This window comes from Saccopteryx leptura, chromosome 10 (genome assembly GCF_036850995.1).
Source record: "Saccopteryx leptura isolate mSacLep1 chromosome 10, mSacLep1_pri_phased_curated, whole genome shotgun sequence".
Classification (NCBI taxonomy): domain Eukaryota; kingdom Metazoa; phylum Chordata; class Mammalia; order Chiroptera; family Emballonuridae; genus Saccopteryx; species Saccopteryx leptura.
In genome coordinates, this window is record NC_089512.1 from 9,519,013 (window position 1) to 9,546,489 (window position 27,477).

At 54.9% G+C, this 27,477-nt stretch overlaps 1 protein-coding gene across 6 annotated transcripts in view; it reads left to right on the top strand.

Moving 5' to 3' along the window:
* FYCO1 (FYVE and coiled-coil domain autophagy adaptor 1) overlaps positions 1-27,477 on the top strand; it is an 81,355-nt gene that overhangs the window by 15,669 nt on the left and 38,209 nt on the right. For all 6 annotated transcript variants that reach the window (XM_066351775.1, XM_066351773.1, XM_066351771.1 and 3 more), the window contains 12 exons: positions 506-612; positions 2,019-2,144; positions 5,640-5,746; positions 8,722-8,865; positions 11,270-11,360; positions 12,681-15,059; positions 16,061-16,153; positions 16,878-16,996; positions 19,554-19,721; positions 21,771-21,920; positions 22,615-22,832; positions 25,962-26,106. In XM_066351775.1, the coding sequence (XP_066207872.1) occupies positions 506-612; positions 2,019-2,144; positions 5,640-5,746; positions 8,722-8,865; positions 11,270-11,360; positions 12,681-15,059; positions 16,061-16,153; positions 16,878-16,996; positions 19,554-19,721; positions 21,771-21,920; positions 22,615-22,832; positions 25,962-26,106 (3,847 nt within the window). The remainder of the gene's footprint in view (positions 1-505; positions 613-2,018; positions 2,145-5,639; positions 5,747-8,721; positions 8,866-11,269; positions 11,361-12,680; positions 15,060-16,060; positions 16,154-16,877; positions 16,997-19,553; positions 19,722-21,770; positions 21,921-22,614; positions 22,833-25,961; positions 26,107-27,477) is intronic.

Sequence of the window (27,477 nt, forward strand, 5' to 3'; positions counted from 1 at the left end):
AGGCCCGGCAGGTACGGCAGGACGCAGTTAGCAGAAGCACTGTATTAAGTGAGAGGGGCTTGCAAAGGCCCGGCAGGTACGCAGTTAGCAGAAGCAGGACCTATTGTTGTCACTCTTGGGATTGTTAGCATTAGTTATTTACACATTCTGGGTCTTCCCGACGCCTGGACCTCCCTGCACTGAGCACTGGGGCCAGAGTGAGGGCAAGGCTTTCTGGAAGTCAGTATTAGGGGACTCTGCATGCAAATTACAGGGCTGCGTGGCAGGCCTGCAGGATGACCCAGGAATGTGCCCACCCAGTGAGCTGTGGCAAAGTACCTGGGCTCTCAGGACACCCTGGCGCCCTCTGACTTGGCCTGCGTCCCTTGGGTGTGGACACTGCACTTCTCGCCTCCCAGCTTCCGTGCCGTCACTGACCGCTTGCTCCTTGCTTCCCGGGATTATTCTGCTTCTCTCTCGAGGGCAGCCTTCATCTGGTTACATGTTCCTGTTTGTTGTCCTAAAGATGCTGTGACAGAAATAAGCAAAGAATTTAAGGAAGCAGGGGAACCCATCACAGATGACAGCACCAGCCTGCATAAGTTTTATTACAAACTTGAGTATCTCCTTCAAGTAAGTGACCCCTGTACTGCGCTGCTATCTGCTCCGCGTTGTCTTGTGTTTCCCTCGTGGTGACTGGGCAGCACTCAGGACGTGGTCCGGAGCTCAGAGGAGCCTGTGAGCTGTCCCGCTTAGACCGAAGGGCAGAGCAGTCTCCATCAAGAGTTTGGCCTCCAAGGGCCATCGTCCGGACAATTGTAATGTTGCCCCTTAGGATGATTTTGGGAATCCAGAACATTCTTTAGAGATTCAGGTCAACTTAAGGCAGATAACAAGGCCCCCACTTAGCAGGGAGCTTCACTTTGGGCAGTCATGTCCCTTTTTGAAAGTCTGGTGAAAATGATGGAATCTCTCCCAAACAGGCATGCATATGTGTACCTGACCAGTCACACGTTTCCAAGATAATCTGAAGAGTATGCACAGCTCTGCTTTAGACGCCTGCTCCCCCGAGGGCGGCCCATAGACCAGCAGGTGGCCAGTGCCACCTGCAAGCATGTCAGAATGTATTCTCGGTTCCCACTCTTGACTCCCCAAGTCAGGATCTCTGAGGTCAGCCCAGGAAGTTTTCTTTTAACACACAGCATAAAGCTCGTGACTGCTTGGTTCAAGGGCACAGATCTAGAGAACTCTGCAGATATGGAAAAGTACAGACGACGATGACAGGAAGGAAGTGGGCCTAAACGTTAGCAGAAGTTCATCTTAGGTGTTGATATTAGGTATTATGATTTTCTTTTCTATTTTTTAAATTTTCTCCAGATTTCTTAACACTATATGTATGTCTTCTGTAATCAGGAAAAATAAAAGCCATATGTTAGGCTACAGAATGATATAGCAATACGTTCTGTATCCCTTTTCCGCCATGTAGACCATTTTGGTTTTGGATTTGAAATGACTCATAGCTGACACTTACTTGAATTTTTTGTATGTATATTAAAACATTGACACTTGAGTAGTTGGGATGAGATGTCACCAAGTTATTTCCCTAAGTTGAGACATAGTTAGCCCTTCATGTTGCCCTTAAGACTTTTCACTTGTATTTCTTTATCATGAATTGTTATGTATCTTTATTAAAGTTGTTAATAGCAGCTTTGATGGTCTTCTGCCCAACTATAGGCACAGAGGTCCCTTCAAGAGATAGATCTGGGGGGGGGGGGCTGTTATTCCTGAATCTTACTAGTTGTATGACCTTCAGCTAGTTGTTTAACCCCTCCTAGCCTCAGTGTCCAGATCTGTAAACTGAGGATTAAAATACCTTCATTTGACTATAAATAAGAATAACGCCAGTGAAGGGCCTCGCCCAGTGCCAAGCCTCGCCCAGTGCCAGGCGACTATGAAGCTGTTATCACTCATCATGTAAAGAGGTGCTGGCAGGGGGTTTGAACTGCCTCTCTGCTCCTTCTGTTCCTTTCCCTCCCCAGTTCGATCAGAAGGAGAAGGCCACCCTCTTGGGCAACAAGAAGGACTACTGGGATTACTTCTGCGCCTGCCTGGCCAAGGTGAAAGGGGCCAATGACGGGCTCCGATTCGTCAAGTCTATTTCGGAGGTAAGCAGAGCAGCCAGGGCCTCGCGCCGCCTGCCGCCTGCCGCCTGCCTCAGGCACCGCTTTGTGGAGACCTTGGCCGCACAGTCAGATGAGGAAGTGGGCTTTACGGGTGGTGAAGGGGGGTGATCTCCAGTCCAGGCACACGCAGTGCTTGCTCTCAGCTCGGGGAGCAGGCTACGTGAGTGTTGACCAAGCCAGGAACGCCCAGTCCAGGCTCAGGGACCAGACCGCAGCCCGCACGTGACCCCACAGGCTGGGCTGGTCACACTGGTCTGCCCATGGTGCCCTGCAGAGGCTCACAGCACTTTTTTTAAAAAGTCAGTTTCTTAGATAAGATTCTAAATATTTGCAAGGTCATTTTTTCTACAGTGTTCCCAGAAAACTTGGATTTGAAATGAAGAGAGTGATGTGGGTTCTTAATTAAGACTTTAAATGCTGACTGCTAAGCGGCTTCCCACATTCAGTTCTGAGCCCTTGGAGTGGCTGGCTGTTTCACAAAACTCCAGAACAATCTGTCTTATCTCTCCTCCCCTCCCTCTCCCCCTCTTTCTTTCTGTGTCTCCTCTGCCTCCCACTCCCGATGAATCTTTTTCTCTCATAAGCCTAGTCCATCTGGGAGTAAACTTTACACATCAGGGAGCAAGTAACCCCCCAGATTTAAGGCAGGAGGCCTAAAGGGTTTGAACACTTCACCTTCTCCGTATCTTGTCTGCAAGTTTAAAGACACTTGAAAGTCAGCAGACATGCTGCTTGGCTGGCCTCCTGCAAAAGCCACAGAGTCAGGTGACCTGGAAGGAATTCCTTCCCGACCCGGAGCCAGATGGGTTTCTTCTTATAGAGGATGGCAGTTAGATTCTCTGACGGTGAGAGCTGGCCATTTTCCCTGGCTGCACGCTCTGGCATCGGGGGCGACGAGGAAAGCTCCTGACTGGAAAGAGTTTGTCCCGCAGTTTCTTTAATGTCCGGGTACTGCAGACAGGCCTCGGAGATGCCGGGTGGGACACTCAGGTCCACGGTGTAGAACAAGGGTTAACGCACCGTAAGTCTGGAGCTGGTGCTCGCTGTGGCCCCTCGCGGTCTCTCCCGCTCTTCACAGCAACTAAAGCCTTCAACTTGATGACTTCCAGCAGCTGAAGTCTGGAAATAAATTTAGTTTAATCCTCATTACCTGGGGTTACAAAATGCTCACATCTACTTTTTAGCTAGTTCTGACCTTTTCTCACAATGCACTCAACGTGTTCAAGGCCAGGGAAGGTGTCTTCTAGAAGCAGAAGCAGTTCCTGCTTGCACAGACGTCGTTGGGTTTTTGGTGGCTGGCACGGGCTCTGCTTCCCGTAGGGTCCGGTTGTCTCATCTGTTGAAGACTCTGCTCTGTGGGACACCACTGGGTGGAATGGCTTGGGATGTCACTGGGCAGGACGGGCTGCTGGATACTTGGGTTAACTTTAATTAGTAATCAATTGCCACCCAGGCCAATGAGCCAGAAGGTCAAAGTTCATGGATAAGAAGCATTGCTGGGCCCCTTAGCGTTGCTGGGCCCTGTAAGTCCCTTGGGGTGGGAGGCAGCCACTGGGCCTAAAGCAGTCCGAGGCTCCAGCCAGCCACTCCTGAAGGTTCCCCATGACGGGCAGGAGCAGAACCGGGTGCAGCGTGGCTCCTGGCCCGGCGGCACGACTCGAAGCAGAGTCAGCTCCAGGGACCTCGCAGACTTCCTGTCCCCGGCTGCTGTTGTATCGCTTCCCAGTATAGTGCACACGTTCTGATTAAATGCTGAAACATTTCAGGAATTGAGTCATTGAAAGCGGACCCATGATCTCAAAAAAATAGGAGATAAAAAGGCTATGCAGTATTTTCATTTGTAGTACAAGGAGCCAGTGTTCTTTTCCACAAGGGATGTTTAAAAAGACCTCTTAAAATTAATAGCTTCTTTTATATATAAAATAAATACAGTTAATAGGCTTGGTTAAAAAATATAGACTCACATGTTCTCTATTAAAAAATAAATGTTCTAAATGCTGTTTCAGTGGCTATTTTGCTAATAAAGACAGGCCGCTGCCTTGAGAGCGCGCAGACTTGGGCTGTTCGGCGAGGCTCTCACTCAGGTCCGTGTCCTGCGTGGATCTGTGTTTGTGTGACTGACACACGGTGCTTCACAGAGCCTGGCTCAGCTGTCCCCGGCTGCCTGAGCTTCCTAGTTATCACCACTGGACACTTTGTTCTCACCTCACTCATCAGTGGCAAAAGTATTTGGACATGGGGCTGTCATCAAGATTGTCCCCTGGGCATGTGTCGTGACCGAGAGTCTGCAGACCTGCCGTGGTGGAGTTCTTAAAGCCAGAGGCCGCCCACCTGCATTTTTTGGCACCCTGACTTTAACTCAGCCCCACAAAACGTACAGCCTTTCCAGCTCTTGAGGTTTCACACCTTTTTGTTTCTTAGAACTGCTTCATGTTGTGGCACTATTTCCTTCAGTGGGCAGTAAGAAGTCGTAGCTCTGAGCTAGAAGGTGCTTGATCTTCTGGGGCTAAAATGTTGGCAGTATGAATCCTGTTTTGCAGACTGGTCTCACATGTCTTCTGTGGCTGTCCCCCGAGCCCTTCCGTCTTGGCGGCTGTGTGTCGCAGGCAGAGTCTCTGAGCAGCTACCCCATCTCCATCACAACAAGCTGCCAGAAACCTTCAGGAGCCGTGTTTTGGCACAGTGGGGAGAGGGTTCAAAGACAGGCCTGTACCTGGGCCCTCCGTCCACCTCACACTTCTCGAAATAGAAGCATGCCCATTCTTTCATTACCCCAGTGTGACTGGGCCGCCTAGGGACGCCTGCTCTCATCCCTGGGCCCCCTGACTAAGAGCAGGGAGTCGGTGTGGCTGAGAGGAGATTCATGATGGTGTCTGTCCATCAGGGCGCCTCAGAGTCCCCCTGCACATCCCTGCCTTTAGCCCTCCTCTCTCCCGCCCCCGGGGCTCCAGCCCCGCCCTGGCGGCCTGGTCCCCTCACCTCCTCTTCCAGCGCCCCCAGGGCAGCCCGGGGGTCAGCCGCACTGGGACCCGCTCCCGCTCAGCTCACTTCTGGTGTTGAGAAGCCTTCACTGACCTCCAGGTTTTATTCTAACCATTCCAAGTGGATCCACGCAGTTTTCTCTCAGACTCCACACCCAGAGATTCTGATGCCCCAGAGGAAGGCCAGTGGCCTCCCAGCGGAACCTGCGGTCCTGGAGAACTTCTCTCAAACATGCCGATCTTACCGTGTTTGCTGGAGTCTGTAGATTATTTATTCTTGGGTAGAGGCCTACAAGAAGCTGACCCACTTCTGGCCTCGCCCTCGGGATGACATTATCAAATACCCAGTGTCCTCTGAGGGCCATGCGTGACGCCAGTGTGGAGGGTGGAGCTGGACGTTCTCCACCCGTCTGTCTCACTCAGGCCGTATCAGGCCGGGCGTTGGCATAGACCTTGGCCGAGGGCCGTTCATTCCTGTGTGGTCTTTTCTTCCCAGCTCCGAACATCCCTGGGGAAAGGAAGGGCATTTATTCGCTACTCCTTGGTGCACCAGAGGCTGGCCGACACCTTACAGCAGTGCTTCATGAACACCAAAGTGACCAGGTGAGCCCCTGGCAGTGCTGGCCGACCCCGCCACTCTCCAACGAGCTGAAGGCCCCTCGTGGATGATGATGGTGACAGCTGCAGCTGCAGTGCCTGTCACAGCCGGGCTCAAGCACCTGCCCTCCTCCCTCTCCCCACCACCGTCCTCAACACACGTGAGCACCTGTCATCCTCCCTCCCCACCACAGTCCTCGACACACGTGAGCACCTGTCATCCTCCCTCCCCACCACAGTCCTCGACACGCATGGGCACCTGTCATCCTCCCTCCCCACCACCGTCCTCAACACGCGTGAGCACCTGTCACCCTCCCTCCCCACCACCGTCCTCAACACACGTGAGCACCTGTCATCCTCCCTCCCCACCACCGTCCTCAACACACGTGAGCACCTGTCATCCTCCCTCCCCACCACCGTCCTCGACACGCGTGAGCACCTGTCATCCTCCCTCCCCACCACAGTCCTCGACACACATGGTCACCTGTCATCCTCCCTCCCCACCACCGTCCTCGACACACGTGAGCACCTGTCATCCTCCCTCCCCACCACAGTCCTAACACACGTGAGCACCTGTCATCCTCCCTCCCCACCACCGTCCTCAACACACGTGAGCACCTGTCATCCTCCCTCCCCACCACAGTCCTAACACACGTGAGCACCTGTCATCCTCCCTCCCCACCACAGTCCTCAACACACATGGGCACCTGTCATCCTCCCTCCCCACCACAGTCCTCGACAAGCGTGAGCACCTGTCATCCTCCCTCCCCACCACCGTCCTCGACACGCATGGGCACCTGTCATCCTCCCTCCCCACCACAGTCCTCGACACGCGTGAGCACATGTCATCTTCCTCTCCACCACAGTCCTCGACACACGTGAGCACCTGTCATCCTCCCTCCCCACCACAGTCCTCAACACACATGGTCACCTGTCATCCTCCCTCCCCACCACAGTCCTCGACACACATGGTCACCTGTCATCCTCCCTCCCCACCACAGTCCTAACACACGTGAGCACCTGTCATCCTCCCTCCCCACCACAGTCCTAACACACGTGAGCACCTGTCATCCTCCCTCCCCACCACAGTCCTAACACACGTGAGCACCTGTCATCCTCCCTCCCCACCACAGTCCTAACACACGTGGGCACCTGTCATCCTCCCTCCCCACCACAGTCCTCGACACGCGTGAGCACCTGTCATCCTCCCTCCCCACCACAGTCCTAACACACATGGTCACCTGTCACCCTCCCTCCCCACCACAGTCCTCGACACACATGGTCACCTGTCATCCTCCCTCCCCACCACCGTCCTCAACACACGTGAGCACCTGTCATCCTCCCTCCCCACCACAGTCCTCGACACACGTGAGCACCTGTCATCCTCCCTCCCCACCACAGTCCTCGACACACGTGAGCACCTGTCATCCTCCCTCCCCACCACAGTCCTCGACACGCGTGAGCACCTGTCATCCTCCCTCCCCACCACAGTCCTCAACACGCGTGAGCACCTGTCATCCTCCCTCCCCACCACAGTCCTCGACACGCGTGAGCACCTGTCATCCTCCTCCCACCATAGTCCTAACACACATGAGCACATGTCATCCTCCCTCCCCACCACCGTCCTCAACACGCAAGGGCACCTGTCATCCTCCCCTCTTCCCACCACCATCCTCGACATGCGTGGGCACCTGTCACCCCCCCCCCACAGTCTCAGGAGGCACTGACTGCCTTCCTGTAGGGACCACCAGTGCTCCCCCACACACAGTCTCGGGAGGCACTGACTGCCTTCCTGTAGGGACCCCAGTGCTGAGCCTGAGTCATCGCGTAGGAACTCGGGTCCAGGTCACTGACGTGGTATTGCCAGGTAATGTCCCCCCAGGGATGACGTGTTCTTGGTGCTGACAGTAATGAGTCGCCACACCCACTCCTCACCAGTGGGTTGCAGCCCGAGTTCGCACTTGCCAGGCATGGCTGGGCTTCCTGGAGACTGTGATGAGCGGCCCGTTCGGGCGCCTTTGTGCCACCAGTGATGAAGCCAGGGTTTGGGGCGTGGAACACGAAAAAGCAAGTGGGGAGGGCGTGGGGGACCCAGAGCTGCAAGACCCCCACCGCTCAGCGGAGCCTCTTCAGCCACACCTCCTTCCCAGAGCTGCCTCCCTCTCCCTGGGGCACAGGCCGACTGTTTAAGAAGAGAGCAGTTGGGGGAAAATACTTTGTTTTCGTTTGTCACCTTGAAGGCTGGTTTATATTAACGTGCATTTCTCACATGTGTGACATGGCACGGGCTTTGTGAATCTGTGTGAGCTGAGAGAACCTTCTTCACATGTTTGACTTGTAGGTGGTTTTGTTCTAGATGTTTGGTGAAAACCATCACACACACCTCGGCCTCCAGTGCACCCCAGTTCACAGGCGTCGGCCAAGTAGCTCTGCAAACTCGTCAGTGTTGTCCTTAAATTCTTCCTGCTCACGGGAAGTGAATCCACTGACTCCTCACACCTCAGGGGCAGGCCTTTTGTTCTTTGTCTTTTAAATTGGTGTCAGGGCAGAAATTAGCAGTGAGTTCCCTGTCCTGCATTGAGTTCTCCAGAAGGAATAGGAGGGGAGGTTATATACACTTCCTTTCAAAGAGGAAGTGTTCTTTGCCCTACAACTAGCTTTTCTTGGCAAGTAGTTGAGATTTAAGGTTCCTCATATCCTTTTTGGGAAATCGATAGGATAGACATAATAAATGTGAAAGTACCTAGTTCATCTCAGCAATTTCTGTGATAGCTTATTGGAGAGTTACGTGCTCTTGCAGTGAAAATCAAATGGGGAGGCGGTGTGTCTGTCTGTCTGTCTGTCTAATTTAGTAACCTGCATTAGTAACCTCAGGAGGCAGAGCCATACTGAGAGGACTGATTAAATTCACTCTTTCCTTACTAAATTTACCCTTCCTTACCTGTATTCATCTTATAGTCTGCACTTTTGTTTCCCTGCAGTGACTGGTACTATGCAAGAAGCCCTTTCCTGAAGCCAAAGCTGAGCTCTGACATTGTGGGCCAGCTCTACGAGCTGACCGATGTCCAGTTTGACCTGGCGTCGAGGGGCTACGACTTGGATGCTGCCTGGCCGACATTTGCCAGGTATTGTGAAAACTTGCCTGGTTTAAAAGACAGAGGAAAGGTATTTTGGAAGATTGCCACCTGTCCACTGAAAGCTCTTATTTGCTCAGTAAATACATAAAGCTTTCCAACTGTCACACTGGTTGATTTTACAGACTTGGATGAATGGTGACGCATAATAAAATCTGAAGGCACCAACCTAACTGGCCAGGTGGTATATGAACCAGTGGAAATGCACATTCAAAGCCCAAGGGTTCTAAATGTGCTGAGGGACTGGGGTGAGAGTCTGGAGAGGAGCAGGTGGGCCTTCCCCATTTGTGTTCTTAGGGAGTTATCATGGAGGCCTTCCAGGTGGAGGGGGTGAAAGCTACAGCTCGTCCATGTAAGGGGTGCTGGGAAGGTTGCCAGGTTTCCCCTTTTACACCAGCACGGCCCTCAGCACGTCATCCAGCGGGGTCCTCACAGCCGCTGCAGGAGGGAAGGGCGGAGGACCAGGCCCCGAGCCGAGGGGCTTGCCCGGAGCCACTCAGCTGGTGGGCAGCAGGGCCAGGGCGCCACACTCAAGTCCAGCGTTCTTTCTTTGTTTCACTTTCCGTTAATAAGGCTTTTTAAATTTTAGTTTTCATATTTTCTATCAGACCATGCTTCCTATGTGAGAGCAGTACTGAATATAATGATATCCACTTACCGATCACCAGGATTTAATAGCTAACATTTTGCCATATTTACTTCACATGTCCTTTTTAAAACTTGGTGATTCTGAAATGATTTCAGAATTACAGAAAAGCTACAAAGGTAGTAGAGTGCCCATCTGTCCTTCACCTCAATACTACTGTCTAATATACAGATCTTATTTAATACTAAGACTCACCCCAATAATGTCTCTTATGATCCGGGGGCACGGGGCACGGTTCCTTGTCTCTAACCTGGAGACCGCCTCTTTAGTCTGGACAGTGTCTCGGGTTTTGTTTTCCACAACATAGACGTTTTTGAAAAGTTCAGGTCAGTTATTCTGTGAAATGTTTCTGACTTGGAGTTTGTCTAGTGTTTCCTTGTTATTAGATTCAGGTTGAGCATTTTGCAGGAATACCTCAGATGTCGTGTCCTCAGCACGTTATATCTGGGGACACACGGTGTTGATCTGTATCATTCCAAGCGCAGTTAACCATGATAATGTGGCCCAGGGTGTGTTTGCCAGGTTTCTCCTGAAGTGACCATTTCTCCCACTGTGATTAGTGTGTACCTTATAGTAATACTTGGAGATTAGGTTAATAACCTGTTTCTTTTAACAAATCCCTCACCTGTTAGTTGTAGCATTCGTTGATAATTCAGGCAAGAATTACTTTATGATGCATGTATCCATAAATACTTCATATATAGTTCTACCTTATATACACCGAATCATGAGATAGCTCTCCTTTTGCAACTTGCCTTTTCCACTCCACATTGCTTTTGAGGTTTTTGCCCGTATTGGCCCATGGAGTTGTCCAGATGGGGGGTCGAGCCAGCAGCCGGGGCCCCCCAGGGCGGTATGTAACATGGCTTCGTCCGTCCTCTGCCTGTTGTCTATGGCTGCTTTCATGCTACAGTGGCACAGTGGGGTTGTGACGAGACCATAGGCTTGCAAGCCCCAAATATTTACATCTGGCCCTTTCCAGCAAAAGATTGCTGACCCATGGTGTGGAGTCTTCTGTTGTGTGAATAAACCGGTTTGTCTGTTGCCCTAGTGATAGAATAAGGCTGCGTCCACTTTCTCCACTGTTACAGCGTGCTGCCAGGAACACCCCCGTGTGTCCTCTGCACACACAGTGTGTGACTCCTGCTAGGGCAGGTGCTGAGAAGTGGAATTGCTGGGTTGTGGAGACTGGCCAGTTTTAAAATGCAATAGTTGTACGTTAAGGAGAAGATTCTTCTTAAATGAAAATGTGTTTGGTCTGCACTGTTGCAGACTAAACGGGCATTACCGTGCCGTCCTTGTGTTTCCGGGCTGTCAAATAGAACTTCCTGCAGTGATGGAAATGCTGTGTGCGCTGTCCACACCAGTTACTGAACTGGAAGCAGGTCTCCAGTGACCGTGCACACCTAAGCACGATGTGACCTTTGTTCACAGGTTGACCGCTCCTTGTTCCTCACTAGCAGACCAGACTGTGGCAGGCACCAAAAGTGAAGGAATACTTAAGCCAGAAATTGGGACCTGTGTTCACTTAGCTCTGTTTGGCACTGGGAGGAAAGCCGCCATGTTTGAACGCTAGCGATGGAATGCCTTTGCTGCAGACCAATGTAATCGTGCCCTTTGGTGGAAACCGTTGGGTTCTGCCTTCTGGCACTGTCTGGGAGAGCACTGTCCCCTCCTGCATCGGTTTCCGTGTGTGTGCGGTCGCGTTTCCTGCTCTGACACAGGCGTGTGTGTTCTGCGGCCCCACAGGAGGACCCTGGCCCCCGGCTCCTCGGCCTACCTGTGGAAGCCGCCCAGCCGAAGCTCCAGCATGAGCAGTTTGGTGAGCAGCTACCTGCAGGTAATGACAGAGAGGCTGGAGCTTCCCTCGCTGTGGTGTCACCCGGGACGGGTCCTTGCCCCTCACGGCTCAGGGTGATGTTCTCAGACACCGCTTGTTCCAACCGGAGCAACGCAAACCGTCTGTTATACCCACTGTTTGCTAGAATCCAGGCTTCTATAACCACAGAGAACTTAGGCCTCTTTTTTTTTTTTTTTTTCTTTTCTGAAGCTGGAAATGGGGAGAGACAGTCAGACAGACTCCCGCATGCACCCGACCGGGATCCACCCGGCACGCCCACCAGGGGCGACGCTCTGCCCACCAGGGGGCGATGCTCTGCCCCTCCGGGGTGTCGCTTTGCCCCGACCAGAGCCACTCTAGCGCCTGAGGCAGAGGCCAAGGAGCCATCCCCAGCGCCCGGGCCATCTTTGCTCCAATGGAGCCTTGGCTGCGGGAGGGGAAGAGAGAGACAGAGAGGAAGGAGGGGGTGGGGGGTGGAGAAGCAAATGGGCGCTTCTCCTATGTGCCCTGGCCGGGAATCGAACCCGGGTCCCCCGCACGCCAGGCCAACGCTCTACTGCTGAGCCAACCGGCCAGGGCAACTTAGGCCTCTTAAAAAGTAAATTCTTTGAAAAGCTTTAGAAGTATTTGAAAAGAAGCGGTTTAACACTGGGGTTAAAAGCAACAGAGTCAATAAACTGTGTCGCCTATAAACTGTGTGTCCCCGGGCAGATGACCAACCCTCTCGAATCTCAGCTCCGTCACTCGTACACTGGGGATCGCGACCATCACTGTGGCGGATGAGTGGTTGTGGGGGCTGAATGAGGGAGGGCGTGACCCAGCAGGTGCTCAGTAAACATTAGTGGGTAGGTTAGTTTTGTTGACTTGTTAGAAATGTGACTATGTCACAGCTGTGTGTAGTTTTGTGGGAAAGAACACTGAAATTAATCCCAACAAAATAAAAATAATCAGCATTAAGAGTAGAAAATTGACTTTTTACCCTGTTTTGTGGTTTAATCACCGCAGGAATTGTGGGTGTAGTGCAGTGAACAGTAGTTTAACTTATTTAAGGGTCGCCATTCATTATGTTACCAAAGCTACAGGAGGCTGAGTGGGAAACACGGGTCTGAGTCTCGGGAGCCCGGGGTGGCGTGGGGCCTTCAGGGTGTACTGTCGGCAGAGACTGTGAGCAGGGGGTGCTCTTCCTCCGAATCGCTCGATGCTCTACCTTTAGGTCATAGAACTGCCGTATTTTTACTTCTGTTCTCAAACTCTAAAGCTTTTCATAGTTGCCATGTAGCTTCATCTCAAAGCCACTTGTGTTTTGTTTCTCCTCCCCAGACTCAGGAAATGGCCTCCAGCTATGACCTGAGCAGCCCCTTGAACAACGAGGCACTGGAAGGCTTTGACGAGATGCGGGTGGAGCTGGACCAGCTGGAGGTGCGGGAGAGGCAGCTGCAGGAGCGCGTGCAGCAGCTGGACAGAGAGAACCAGGAGCTGAGGGCAGCTGTCTACTCGCAGGGGGAGCCGCTGCAGGGGAAGAGGGAGAGGGATCGCTCTGCGGCCGCGGCCGAGGACCACGGTCGCCTCACTTGCGTGATGGTCCAGCTCCAGAAGCAGTGGGAGGTCACCCAGGCCACGCAGACCAGTGTGAAGGAACTGCAGGGGTGCCTGCAGGCCCTGGAGCTGGGGACCGCGGGGAAGGGGGAGGGCTACCACTCGGCTCTGCAGCGGCTGGAGTCCATGGTGCAGCTCCTAGCCCAGGGGCTCGAGGCCACGCAGGACTTGCTGGGCAGGGAGAACCAGCTTTTAGCTCACGTTCCGGACCCGTCGGGCCCGGCTGAACAGAAGGCAGACGTGGCGCTGGACACAAAGGGACAGCAGCAGCTCGTCCCCGGTGCCTCCACCCCGGGGCTCGGGGAGCTGGGCGAGCAGCTCCGAGCCCTCGAGCAGGAGAGCGCCGAGGTCCAGGAGCTCAACAGGCAGCAGAGCGCCCAGCTGGAGCGGCTGGCCGGCGAGCTGCAGCTGAAGGAGGAGGCCCGCGCCGGCCTGGAGCGCGTCGTCCGGGAGATGGCCTCGCTCCAGGAGGAGCTGTCCGGGAAGAGGAAGGAGGCGACCCAGCTCCGGCGGCGGCTGCAGGAGGCGCTGGCCCACCTAAGCTCCATAGAGGAAGAGCTGATCAAGACGAGGCAGGTGGAGCAGCGGCAGCGGGACGAGAAGGAGCTGCTGCAGCAGGAGGCCAGGTCCCTGATGCGGCAGCTGCACCTGCTGGAGACGCAGCTGGCACAGGTGAGCCAGCACGTGAGTGACCTGGAGGAGCAGAACAGGCAGCTCAGCCGGGACAAGGACCACCTCAGTGAGAAGGTGGTGACCCTGGAGTGGCTTGCTGCGCAGGTGGCGGGCGAGGAGAGTGAGGCCCAGGCCCCCCAAGACGCCACCCCGCAACGGGCCAAGGAGCAGGGGGGGCTGCAGGAGGGACCGCTGGACGACAGCACGATGCCAGCGAGCGACCGGGAGGAGGAGCTGCAGCAGGCCAACAGGGAGCTGGAGGAGAAGCTGCAGGCTGTGGCCGCGCGCAACCAGCTCCTAGAGGACAAGCTGCAGGCCCTGCAGGCGGACTACCAGGCGCTGCAGCAGCGCGAGGCGGCCATCCAGGGCTCCCTGGCCTCCCTGGAGTCCAAGCAAGCCAGCATCCGGCACATGGGGGACCAGATGGAGGCCAGCCTCCTGGCTGTGAAGAAAGCCAAGGAGACCATGAGGGCCCGCATGGCGGAGAAGGAGGCCGAGTGCCAGCAGCTGCGGGAGCAGGTGGAGCAGAGCCGGCAGCTGGCAGAGGCCCGGGAAGGGGAGCGTAGGGCTTTGGAGAGCCAGTGCCAGCAGCAGGCCCAGCTGATCAAGAACCTGACAGCAGAGCAGGGCCCACAGGGGCTTGGCCCACCACCGGGAAGCACATCCCAGGAGCTCGCCGCCCAGCTGGCCCTGTCTCAGGCGCAGCTGGAAGTCCACCAGGGGGAGGCCCGGCGAGTGCAGGCTGAGGCGGTGGACCTCCGGGCCAAGCTCCAGGCAGCCCTGGGTGACCAGGAGAAGGTGCAGAGCCAGTTGAGTGTGGCCGAGGCGGCTCTGCAGGAGCACAAGGCCCTCGTGCAGCACCTGAAGGAGCAGAACGCAGCCCTCAACATGGCACACGTGCAGGAGCTGCTGCAGCACTCGGAGCAGGAGGGGGCGCTGCAGGAGGAGAGGGCCGAGGAGGCCCATCTGCGGATGGAGGAGGTGCAGGCGCTACGGGCGGAGCTGTCCCACGTCAGGTGCAGCTCCGAGGAAGCCCAGCTGGAGCATGCCGAGCTGCAGGAGCAGCTGCACCAGGCCAACACGGACACCGCCGAGCTCGGCATCCGGGTCTGCGTGCTGAGCGCGGAGAAGGAGCGGATGGAGGGGACCTTAGCATGCACTATCCAGGAGCTGCAGGATGCCAAAGAGGCGGCCTCACGGGAGCGAGAGGGCCTGGAGCGCCAGGTGGCGGGGCTGCAGCGAGAGAAGGAGAGCTTGCAGGAGAAGCTGAAGGTGGCCGAGGAGGCAGCTAGCTCGCTGCCTGGCCTGCAGGCCCAGCTGGCCCAGGCCGAGCGGCAGGCCCAGGGCCTCCGGGAGATGGCACACCAGGAGCTCGACACCCTCAAGTTCCAGCTGAGCACCGAGATCATGGACTACCAGAGTCGGCTTAAGGTAATGCTGGCCTTGCCCATCGGGCTGCACCTGTCCCCTGCGGCAGGACGTGATGGGCTCCTGAGGGGGTGGGATGCATGTGGTACGGGAGGGTGCAGGCATGTCCCAAGGGCTCAGGCAGACACGGTCCCATCCCACGGCTGCAGCGCACAGCATCCTCTCTGCAGGAACCTGCTAGGGGCACAGCGCTGGGGAGTAATGCCTCAGCCCAGAAGTCTAAACTCAAGGCCATTGCAGACGAGTTTGCCCACACAGAAATTTTTTTAAGTAGTGGTCAGCATTTAAAGAGCAGATGTTTACAAATTCGAGTTGGGTGCTTCTTTTGCAATCTTGAGAGATCTCAAACCCTATGCCTTCATCCCCAGGTGGCAGTGGGGGCTGCCCACAGTCAGGGACATGCATCCTTTGGTATTTTCCTTGCAGTCCTTGATGTAGTTACCCAGCCCTTTTGGGCATGTGGCTTTGAGACCCCTGCTGTAGCCTCAAGAACCTGCTGCAGAATGCCAGCGATTCCTGGCAGCCTTGAGTCCTGCTTCTGGCTCCTTTGTCTCCTCAGGTGCCATTCTGATAGCAGGTGCAGTTGGAGGGAACTGACTCAGTTACCACAGGGCCCTTGGAGTAGATGAGAGCATGTGAGGGGGCCGTGTGCCTTTGCTGCTGCACAAGGAGGGAGTGGAGAGCGAGGACAGCTTGGCTTCCAGTGCTCTCACCGGCCGGGTGTCCAGGTCTGTGCCCGTGGGCAGCTGGTGCGTGTGTTCCCAGATGAACCGCTGACCCTATCGCTCCATCCCACTTTCCCTTGCAGAAATGAAATTCTAAGTCTGGAGACCAAGCTAAGTCTGTTAGTAAGCTCGAAAGGATTTTGTTACCAATGGAGGCTGGAACATACTGAGTTTGGGGGAGAAATGAGAGGTAGCTTGTTTTTACCCATTTGGATGATGTAGCTGAGGGCATTTCAGAACAAGGCCCCACCTCTGCGGTCCCTCTCTCGTCCTCTCCAGACGGCCAGTGAGGAGAGCAGGAACCTCCGGGACCAGCTCGAGGAACGGGGCTGGCAGCTGCAGGCCGCCCAGGCGGCGGTGGAGAAGCTGGAGGTAGGCCTGGCCCGGGGCGTGTGCTCCGGAAGCCCTGGTCAGCGGCTGGCCACCCAGGGGGGAGGCGGGGGCGGGGGCCTCTGCCTGGCCATCTCCACTCCCGTGTGTGGACCTGTCAGGGAGACGGGATCTGGTTTGGTTTTCACTGGACCATTGAAGGGCTCCCCACAGACGTCCAGTTCCCAAGCTGAACCTGTCATCAGTTCATTTGCAGACACCCTCAGTTTGTGTCATGGTCCTTTTCTGCTCCCTGGACAGCTGACTGGAGCTTCCAGGTGTGTTTTTCACCCCACCTTACGGGCAAGAAATAAGTGTCCTTCTTCGTCGGCTCTGCACGCATTCTCTAAGTCAGGGACTGAGCCGAGCAGGCACGGGGTGGCACCAACACTGGTGTTCAGGGCAGTGACTTATTTTAAGCGAACCCTCCTCCCTTGCCACCTCACCCCCACCCTGGAGATTCTGATACCTGCCACCCCTCCAACCACCACAACCAGTTGCAATTGATGCTTCAGGGACATAGTTACAGATCACGGGAGTGTGTCACACTCCACAAACCCAGAACAAAGCTTCTTGCCTCTTGACCTTAAAAACAAACAAACAAGCAAAAGCCCCTCCAGTTAGAAGTGGCCCAGCCAGATGGGGTGGCGAGCACAGCAGTCCCTGTGGCGTCGTCTGGCACGTGCTTCTGCGAGCTGAGTGTCTGCTCCCTGCTGTCCTGTGCCAGGCTGCCCGGGCGGACGTGGGCGAGCAGCTGAGCCGTGCCAGCACCCAGCTCTCGGAGTGCCAGGTCGCCCTGCTGAAGAAGGACGAGGAGGGGGCCGCCCTGCGCGGAGACCTGGACAGGTCAGTTCCCCGGCCCTCCCCGCGGCCGTGGGTGTCTTCAGGGAGGCGGGTGTGGGGCTCAGTCCTTTAGAAAGTCAGCCACTCATATGAAATGAAAGAAGTCGTCTTCTTTTTTTTTTTTTTTTTTTTGAGAGAAGCCACAGACTCGGGAAGTGCTTGTGCCCAAAGCATGCCACCGAGAAGCCGGCCACCCGCCTCTCGCAGCCCTGCAGACCGCAGCGCCTTCTCCTGACTCCACTGTGGTGTCTGGCGTGGCGTATTTCAGTTCAGTAACGTCCTGTTTTGCAAAGATGAACAGGAAGTAAAGTTGAGATGTAATAATGGTAGTAATCACAGCAAACACTTAAATAATACCTGAAATGGAGCAGGCACCATTTTTAAATACTTCGCCTCTAATTGCCCATTTAATCCTCCCAATGGTCCGATGAGGAGGGCGTTGTTTATGCTCATTTTATAGGTGAGGGAAATGGGGCTTGAGAATTAAGCTGCCCCCCTAGAGACAGACAGCGTGTGAGCAGTGGTGGTAGGATTGGGGCCCAGACCACTGGCTGCAGAGACTGTTTTCTCAGTAACTACCCTAAATATACATAGGCAGATAGTTTTGTGGTGTTTTACTCTAGGGTACTGGTGTGTGTGCGTGTGCACATGTGCGCGTGTGTGCGTGCCTTTCCCCCTCTGGACATGAGTCTTCCTCATTTCCACTGTGGTAGGTGTGGGGTCCTCCCAGGCTCGTCCTGAGGAGTGAGTGTCCGGGGCCGGGAGCAGCTCGGGCTCCTGCAGCCTCTCTGGTGCTGTGTCTGTGGAGAGCACGCCGTACTGTCACCCTGTCACTTTACAGTGTGGGCCCCGTGTGGCCAGCACCCAGGCTTCCCGAGCCTCCAAGCCTTCGGGCGTGGGGGCCGCCTGGAGTGGTGAGCGTGAGCCCCCCGTCTGTGATGGGCCACGCTAGGCCTGCCGCAGCCTGATTAGGACAGGTGTAGCCGGAGATGCTGGGACCAAACTGCCTGTGTGCCCCTTGCAGGGGCAGGCACCCCAAGTTGTGCCAGTGGTTTCACTTTTCCCCTACCGCCCCTCCCCTCCCCCCACCCTCCTTCAGGGCCCGGCCCGGCCCAGCAGGAGGTCAGAGCAGGTTCAGTGACCATGTGCCTTTCTTCTCATCTGACTTTCAGAGTTCAAATCCTAGCTGGCTGCCGTTAGCCAGGTCACGATCACATGACAACTTAAATAGAACTTTCTAAGTTGGTGACATATATATTTTTTAATGCTATAATGTGGTTGTGAAATCTCAGCCATTATTTTAGCTGCTGAAAGTTACATAATCCATCTGCCTAAGAGTGGACTTTGTTGTTATTCATTGTGTGGATAAACCATGGCGGTGTGTAGACCCATGAAATCATTCTGGTGGACAGTATCTAGTAAACAGCCTCCTGACGACATCATACTGGACATGAAAAGGCTGGAGGAGACGCACATGGATTGGTCACTGTGGAGGCCTCTGTTTACTGGAGCCTTTACAAACATGTTGTGGGGCCTGGAGTCTCGGAAGACCACTACCTTGGGCGTAGCTGGCTAAGAGTGGGGTGGGCAGGTGGCACGCCTGGCCATGCAGATAGCGTGCCTGCTGTGTGCCCAGCACTGTGCCCTGAGTCCTCCACGTGGTCACCTCCGGGTGACCCTCTGTCCCGACTCCTCCATCTCACAGCTAACCCCCTCTGTCCCGACTCCTTCTCCGTCTCGCAGCTAACCCCCTCTGTCCCGACTCCTTCTCCGTCTCGCAGCTAACCCCCTCTGTCCCGACTCCTTCTCCATCTCGCAGCTAACCCCCTCTGTCCCGACTCCTTCTCCATCTCACAGCTAACCCCTCTGTCCCGACTCCTTCTCCATCTCGCAGCTAACCCCCTCTGTCCCGACTCCTTCTCCATCTCGCAGCTAACCCCCTCTGTCCTGACTCCTTCTCCATCTCGCAGCTAACCCCCTCTGTCCCGACTCCTTCTCCATCTCGCAGCTAACCCCTCTGTCCCGACTCCTTCTCCATCTCGCAGCTAACCCCCTCTGTCCCGACTCCTTCTCCATCTCGCAGCTAACCCCCTCTGTCCCGACTCCTTCTCCATCTCGCAGCTAACCCCCTCTGCCCTAACTCCTTCTCCATCTCGCAGCTAACCCCCTCTGTCCCGACTCCTTCTCCATCTCGCAGCTAACCCCCTCTGTCCCGACTCCTTCTCCATCTCGCAGCTAACCCCCTCTGTCCTGACTCCTTCTCCATCTCGCAGCTAACCCCCTGCACTAGCTGCTGAGCCTTGCCCTACGGGCTCCTCTCATATCCTGAGGCCCTGCCCAGAGTTCAGCTCAACCTGGCTGCCCCTAGTGACCCAACATGACCTGTGTTCCCAGAATGCCCAGAATTGGGTGTGTGTGTGGTGTGCGAGGGGAGTCTTTACAGCCGGGGGGCGCAGCACCTGTGAGCAGGTGGGGCCAAGAGGCTCTCCCTGGGAAGAGAGCGTGGCCCATCACAGATGGAGGGACAGGTCATCAGGAAAACGTGCCACTCCTCCACCAGGACCCAGAAGGAACTTGAAGAAAACATGACAAAAATGCAAGAGTATAGCAGCAAACTGTGCCAGGAGGTGACCGAGCGGGAGAAGAGTGACCGGAAGATGCTCGCGGACTTGGATGACCTGAATAGAACCAAGAAGTACCTGGAGGAACGGCTGATAGAGCTGCTCAGGTGAGCGCAGGGACGGACAGGCGGCTGCGCCTTCCGCCCAGGCTTGGTTTCCTTAAAGAAATGCAAGGGTTCTTAAGAGACTCTTCAGGGGAGCGCCCCCCACACACACTCACGTACAGGCTCTGCCCAGGCCCTTGGCAGCCTTGAGTGGATCTGTGTCCCCACTAGTGCTCACAGGGTGTGTGTTTTATAGTACTATGTAATTATTCTCAGAATCTCCGTGCTTAGCCACAAGAATGACAATAAGTGATGTTCAACGTTTTATAGACTTTCCCCTTCCCTTTCCCTCTCTCTTGAGCCCCCTTCCATCTCCATCACCCTCCCCCACCCCCCGGTGCCAGGGTGCCCAGACCCCGCACGGAGCAGACTGCTGATGTGCCTGTGTGTCCGGTGGGAGGAGAGCGGGGGCACAGCCTGCCCCCTCTGCCAATTGCTGCCACACAGGCATCGAGCCCGGAGTAGCCGCCTTAACGCTTAGAAGGTGGAAGTCTTGATTTTTATGTGAAATTGTCCTAACTTTTAAACACTAACGAGTCATTAAAATTTTTTAATACTTACAGCAAATTTCAAATAAACAAAAATAGAGTGGCATAACATTATTCAACTCGGGGCCCGCCTGGTGTCTTCGGAGTCCCACCCATTTCCTTGCCTCCCCAGATTATCCTGAAGCATATTCCAGACGACATTTCACCCTCCAGTGTTTTAGAACCTATCACGACACTTTAATCAATTGCAATATCATCACCACACTTACAGATTAACTATTTATATAATCCTCGTATAAGGTTCTAGTCAGTTCTAAAACTTTTTCAGCTGCCTTACAACTTTTTCTCAGCAGGATCTAAATGAGAGCCACACAGTGCATGCTGATATTTTTCTCGGATCTCTTTACTCTGCGGGTTTCCCCACCATCTCTTAACTTTTTTTTCCACCCGCAATTTACTTTGGAAAAAGCCAGGTCGTTTGTCTGGTAGAGTTTCCGTAGCCTAGGCTTTGCTGATTGCATCCCCATGGTGTCATCTAACGTGTTCCTCCAACCTTTGTATTTCCTGTGAATGATAGACCAGTGCTTCTCAACCCTGACTGCACATTAGAATCACTAGGGGAGCTGTTTATAAAAAACACAACACTTATGTTCAGCACCCCCCACCCAGACCAACAAAATGAGAAGTTCTGGGAGCAGGCTCCAGGCGGGAGAGGCCAGAGCTGAAATCACTGCCCAAGTACAGGCTTGCTCAGATTCACGTTCAGTCTTTGGGCCAGAACACTTCACAGAATCTGCTTCTAGTTCTGGGTCTGTCCTGTGGGAGCCACATCGATCCGATTAGCCTTTGCTTCACATGTTAGCAGCCGTAGATAAGCATTGCTAGATCAAATCATTCATCTGGGGTTGCAAAATGGTGATATCAAATTAGAACTAAAGTGGAAGTTTCAAAACTTTGCCCCCGTGTCGATTTGCAGACTTGGAACTCGAGGCCTTTGTGACCTCTGAGCTCAGAGACCTCCCGAGGTGTCCTTCAGACTTGTTTCCTGGGGTGACCACCGTCTCGGAGGAGCAGGGCCGACGAGCGTCCCCTCAGATTGCAGGCTGGGGAGTCTTTGTTGTGTTGCAATGATCAGTCGTTGCTTGAACCATAAACCGTAAAAACATGGAGGCCCTGAGCACACGTAAAATTTGAGTGGGCAGTGCGTTTGTGGCTCTTGGGCTCAAGCTGTCGTGTCGTTGTGACAGCCCAAGGTAGCTTAAATTCCCAGCGGCCTTGTGCACTGTCATTTAGACACCTGAGCAACATGTCACCGTGTTCATGCTGGCGTTCTTTGCGGTTGCCAGAGCCCTCTGAGTACATCCTGGGCCACTTGTGGACCCTCTCGTGTGTAGTGCCAGGGAGGGGCCTGCCCTTGGGACCGAGGGGACACGAGTGGGGTGTGCTTCAAGGTGGAAGTGAGTTTTCCTCTGAGTCTTGGGACATTGGAGTCAGTCTCTTACAATGAATCTGGGATAATTCGTTTCCACAGACCTTTCTTTTTTCTAACGTGGCTTTGTCCCAGGGACAAGGATGCGCTCTGGCAGAAGTCCGACGCCCTGGAGTTCCAGCAGAAGCTCAGCGCGGAGGAGCGGTGGCTCGGGGACGCGGAGGCGAGCCACTGCCTCGACTGCAAGCGCGAGTTCAGCTGGATGGTGCGGCGGCACCACTGCAGGTCGGCGGCCCGGAACCGGAGGCACAGCCCGGGCGGGCCTCGGCGCTGGGGCTGGCAGCCTGCGAGGACCGCAGTAGGCGAGGGGCAGTACTGGGCAGGGTCCGAGCAGGACACTCGGGGACCCCTGGAGAGGAAGAGTGTCATACAGATGTGTGGGTGGCGTCAGGGGGAGCCACAGGGGTGTGGAGCACACGGAGACCAGCAGCCCGGGCCGCCCTCGGCCTGCAGGGACCAGAGGGGAATGGTATTACTGCAGCCCAAGGGGAGTGGGGGCCAGGCTTCCCTGGAGGAATCAGAGCAGAGACCCCCTCCGGCCCAAAGGAGGGTAGGCAGAAGTGAACCTTGGTTTGTGAGCAGAGCACAGAGGTGGCATCAGCCCAGGCCGAGGAGCGGCTGCCGTCTCTCAGGGCCTCGGCCACACGCTAATCCTCGTGTCAGTGCGGGTGGTGTTGGCCACACGCTTTACCCCCGCTTCCCATGACCTTAGGAAGTGAAGCATCCTCCCACTTAGCTCACCAGGATGGCCTTATTGGAATCCTGTCACATGGGCCTGAAGGCCACACTGCAAAGTGGGACGGTGCCAGGTCTGACGAGAGCCGAACAGCATCCAGAACCCGACAGTCCCGTTCCGGTGCTGAGCGGATCTCGGGCCCACCGCCGCCGTCCTCACCGCCCGTGCTCATTTGGTCCCCAGGGTATGTGGCCGCATCTTCTGCTACTACTGCTGCAACAACTACGTGGTGACAAAGCACGGGGCCAAGAAAGAGCGCTGCTGCCGCGCCTGCTTCCAGAAGCTCAGCGAGGGCACCGGCTCCCCGGACAGCACCAGCACCAGCACCAGCACCAGCCTGGGGTGGCCCAGCCCCACCCTGTCGCCGGCCGCGGCTGGGCTCCAGGCCCCCGGAGGCCAAGGTCAGGCTCCCGCTGTGGCCCTCCGCGTTCCCCGGGGCGCCCCCCACGCCTACCACTGCCGTCCCGGCCAGTTAGCTGTCACAAGCTCGATTCCGTGTTTTCCAAACCGAGGTGATAAAAATGTAGTGCCACAAATTTGAGACTTTCATTTTGATGTTTTTAGGATCGAACAGGAATTGAAAAGGGAATAACTCTCTCCTGATATGATTCAGTGTTGTAAACATGAGCTCTGTGTCCCTGTTAGCTCACGGGCAGCCAGGGTACTGTGCCCACACTTGGGAGACACTGTCTCCTGCAGCCTTGACCCTGACTTTCACCCTCTGTCCCAGAGTGACCAGAGGCCGGAAGTGGACTGTGCCCCACACTTGGGAGACGCTGTCTCCTGCGGCCTTGACCCTGACTTTCACCCTCTGTCCCAGAGTGACCAGAGGCCGGAAGTGGACTGTACCCCACGCTTGGGAGACACTGTCTCCTGCGGCCTTGACTCTGACTTTCCACCCTCTGTCCCAGAGTGACCAGAGGCCGGAAGTGGACTGTACCCACACTTGGGAGACGCTGTCTCCTGCGGCCTTGACTCTGACTTTCCACCCTCTGTCCCAGAGTGACCAGAGGCCGGAAGTGGACTGTACCCACACTTGGGAGACGCTGTCTCCTGCGGCCTTGACTCTGACTTTCCACCCTCTGTCCCAGAGTGACCAGAGGCCGGAAGTGGACTGTACCCACACTTGGGAGACGCTGTCTCCTGCGGCCTTGACTCTGACTTTCCACCCTCTGTCCCAGAGTGACCAGAGGCCGGAAGTGGACTGTACCCACACTTGGGAGACGCTGTCTCCTGCGGCCTTGACTCTGACTTTCCACCCTCTGTCCCAGAGTGACCAGAGGCCGGAAGTGGACTGTACCCACACTTGGGAGACGCTGTCTCCTGCGGCCTTGACTCTGACTTTCCACCCTCTGTCCCAGAGTGACCAGAGGCCGGAAGTGGACTGTACCCACACTTGGGAGACGCTGTCTCCTGCGGCCTTGACCCTGACTTTCCACCCTCTGTCCCAGAGTGACCAGAGGCCGGAAGTGGACTGTGCCCCACACTTGGGAGACACTGTCTCCTGCAGCCTTGACCCTGACTTTCACCCTCTGTCCCAGAGTGACCAGAGGCCGGAAGTCACGACTGGAAACACCTGCATCCTTTTCTCGCTTCCCGTGGCTCACATTCTCTCAGTGGCGATGGGGGGAGGGGTGTTCTCCTTCGTGTCCTTTCACTTGGTGCAGTAAAAGGAAGTGGGACCTGGGGCCTGCTGCTCCTGCTCCTGCTCCAAGGACGACCCAGCTGGGCAGCGCAGGGGCCCTCCTGGGGGCAGGCCTGCGGGTGCGCCGGGAGCAGAGCCGACAGGCCCGGGCAGAGTGAGTCTCATCTCTGCGTCCTGCGCTGGGGCCTGCTGGCTTCTCCGTGACCTCTGCCTGGGTCCAGGGCCGCCGGCCACCAGAACGAGCCAGTTCCTCTTTTGTTCGGCTCGACCATCAAGGAGGGCCGCACGCCCCACTGTCCATCTTGGCTCCAAAGAGCTGCTCGGGGTCAGGGAGAGTGCTTTGCACAGCTTTAGTATTTCTTCACATCTTTTGCTCATTTAAAATTTTCTTTTAATTCTTGAATTTGATTCCTTTATATATTGAAGTTATTTACAGATATGCATTTTACAAATATTCCCTCCTAATCTATATATCTATATATATATATACATATATATATATATATATAGCCTATACTTTCATTTTCTTTCAAAGAGCAAAAGTTTATAATTTTGATAGAGTCCAGTCTATAAATTTTTTTCTCATAGATCAATTTTTTTTTCCTTTGTGTATCACATGCATCTTTGCTTAACCCAAAGATTCAGTTTTTTGTTTTTTCTTAGAAGTTCTGTAGTTTTAGTTTGCACGTTTGGGCCTGTGATCCATTTTAAGTTTATTTCTGTATAGTGCAAACTGTTCATAGAGATTCATATACTTTTTCGCATGTGGTTGCCTAATTGATTCAGTACCATTAGTTGGAAAGTGTGTTCTTTTGGTATAGAATTACTTTTACGGCTTTGTCACAAATCAGTTGAGTCTTCTAATCCATGGACATAGTATAACTCTCCACTGATTATGGCCTTTTTGATTTCTCTCAATGGACATCAGTTTGGGTCCTGATACCCATCTGTGGCTAGGTCTATACAAAGGAACCAGTCCCTGTCCCCTTTTCCAGCCTGAGCCTCAACCTCTCCCTTACGTAGACTTCAGACAAGAGGAAGTATGTGCCTTCCCAGTAGCCATGTAGCAGGACCCACTGGGAGCTGATAGCTCATGTGAACTGACTCTTTCTGCCCTGAGTCACTGGCAGTGGTTCTAGAGACAAGGGAGAGTGGCACTATGTCAGAGTGCTGAGGTCACTGGTTTTGATTTTTGATATTTCCTGTCTCCTCTTTTGTCTACCTGTCTTCCTTCCTCCCTCCTTCCCTGTCCTTCTGTCTTTTCTTCTTTCTTTTTCTGCCTCAGACATGCCATCACATTTTCCGTGACATATGCAAGAGAGTTCTTGTGGGTGGGTGATGGGCATAGGAGCATGCATGCAACGTCCTTGAGTGGCCAGTAGACAGGGCCGGGCACAAGTCTGCTGTTCAGAAACACAGTGGTCGCTGCAACTCCTTGAGCACTGGCAGGATCCTTCATACCCCACCCCAGTGGGCTGGCATGAAAATGCAGGTCAGGTGGATCAGGTTTCGAAGAGGCCTGAATAGGTAGTATCCTACCGCCTCCCCCCCAGATGGTTTTTGGCACTTTTTTCCCTTCTACACAGTGGACCTCAGAGACTCTGTAAGAGCTTAAAACCTCTCGGCCCCTGCCTGAAGGGCTTAAGAGAAATCTCATAAGCTATATGTTCAGTGTCACCTGTGGTCCCCACGCGGCTTTTCTGGCATGTCCAGCAGCCATGCCTCGCACCTCTGGACAGACAGCTGTCCGTTGGGTGAGCACTTGCAGTGCGTCCTGGTGGCATGTCCTGCATGGCTGCACTTCCTCCCCCTTCCTGAGGCCCCCTCCCTGTCTTCTGTGTAACCTGTGTGTTTCTCTTCTCTCTGACCTGCCCCTGCGGTCCAGGCACAAACACCGACCTCAGGTCGCCAGACGACGCCGTGTTTGACATCATCACGGACGAGGAGTTGTGTCAGATACAGGACTCCAGCTCCTCCTGGCCTGAAACCCCCAACGAGACCGACTCTCTTGACCCCAGTGTGGCCGAACAGTGAGTAGCCGTCACCTCCTCCTGAGTGCTTATTCTATGCCTGGCCTTTCTGCTTTGTAACCAGAGGGCCGGGAGGTGGACTGGCTGTATTTGCTGAGGGGGAGGTGCCTCACTCAGGGCAGTGCTCGGACGGGAGCCCCTCAGAGAGCACCAGGACTCGGGGCGGGCGGCGTCTGAGCCTGGGCGGAGCCCTCCCGAGAGTGGCAGTGGTCCCTGATTTCAGCGTTCAGGCCTTTCTTGGCTTGGGCAACGATGTTAATCTGCTCTAGCTGCCATAATAGCATATCACAGGCGAGTGGCTTCCCACAGTTCTGTAGACAGCAGTCCAGATCGAGGTGTCCACAGTTTGGCTTCTTCTGGGGCCTCTGTCCCTGGCGTGCAGACCGTGGCTGTGCCTCTTCACCTGGTTGTCTGTGGCCAACTCCTCCTCTTACAGTGACAGCTCTCGGGGTGGACCAGGGCCGCCCTAATGGTCCCATGGTAACTACGCTCTTCACAGCCTTAGCCCCAGGTACAGTCAAGTTACATTCGGGAACACTGGGGTTAGGACATCAACGGGCGTGTGATTGGCATTCACGCCCAGGAGCGCGGCCCCTGCTGTGCCACGCTCAGCTGTGCCAGCGACATGCTGCCCTTTACAAAATGTGTTCATCCTTCAGGGTGGGTGCCGAGGCCGTGAGATCGGAAGCTGGGAATTCGTTCCTCTTGTCTTGGGTAGACGTGTTGTCTCAGAAGTCCCTTTAGCTCCCAAGAAGTCCTCTCGGGGTCCAGTGTCCAGAAGCAATAAACGTATAGGCAGGTCTGTTACCCTGCACTCTGTGGAACCCAGGGACCTTTCCGCTCACCCAGCCTGTGCCATGCCCGTCGCCGGCGTCTGTTTTGCTCGTAGTCAGGGATCCAGCCCCCCGAACTGTCCTGATGCTGCGATGACAGCGGACACCGCGCAGGGCATCCCTTAGCGCAGGTGTCCCCAAACTACGGCCCGCGGGCCGCATGCGGCCCCCTGAGGCCATTTATCCGGGCCCCTCCCGCACTTCCGGAAGGGGCACCTCTTTCATTGGTGGTCAGTGAGAGGAGCATAGTTCCCATTGAAATACTGGTCAGTTTGTTGATTTAAATTTACTTGTTCTTTATTTTAAATATTGTATTTGTTCCCGTTTTGTGTTTTTACTTTAAAATAAGATATGTGCAGTGTGCATAGGGATTTGTTCATAGTTTTTTTTATAGTCTGGCCCTCCAACGGTCTGAGGGACAGTGAACTGGCCCCCTGTGAAAAAAGTTTGGGGACCCCTGCCTTAGCGTTTCAGCACGACCCCCTCCATTTTCTGGGCTAGCTGTACCCACAAGATTTGTGCAGAGAGTTGTGCCAGT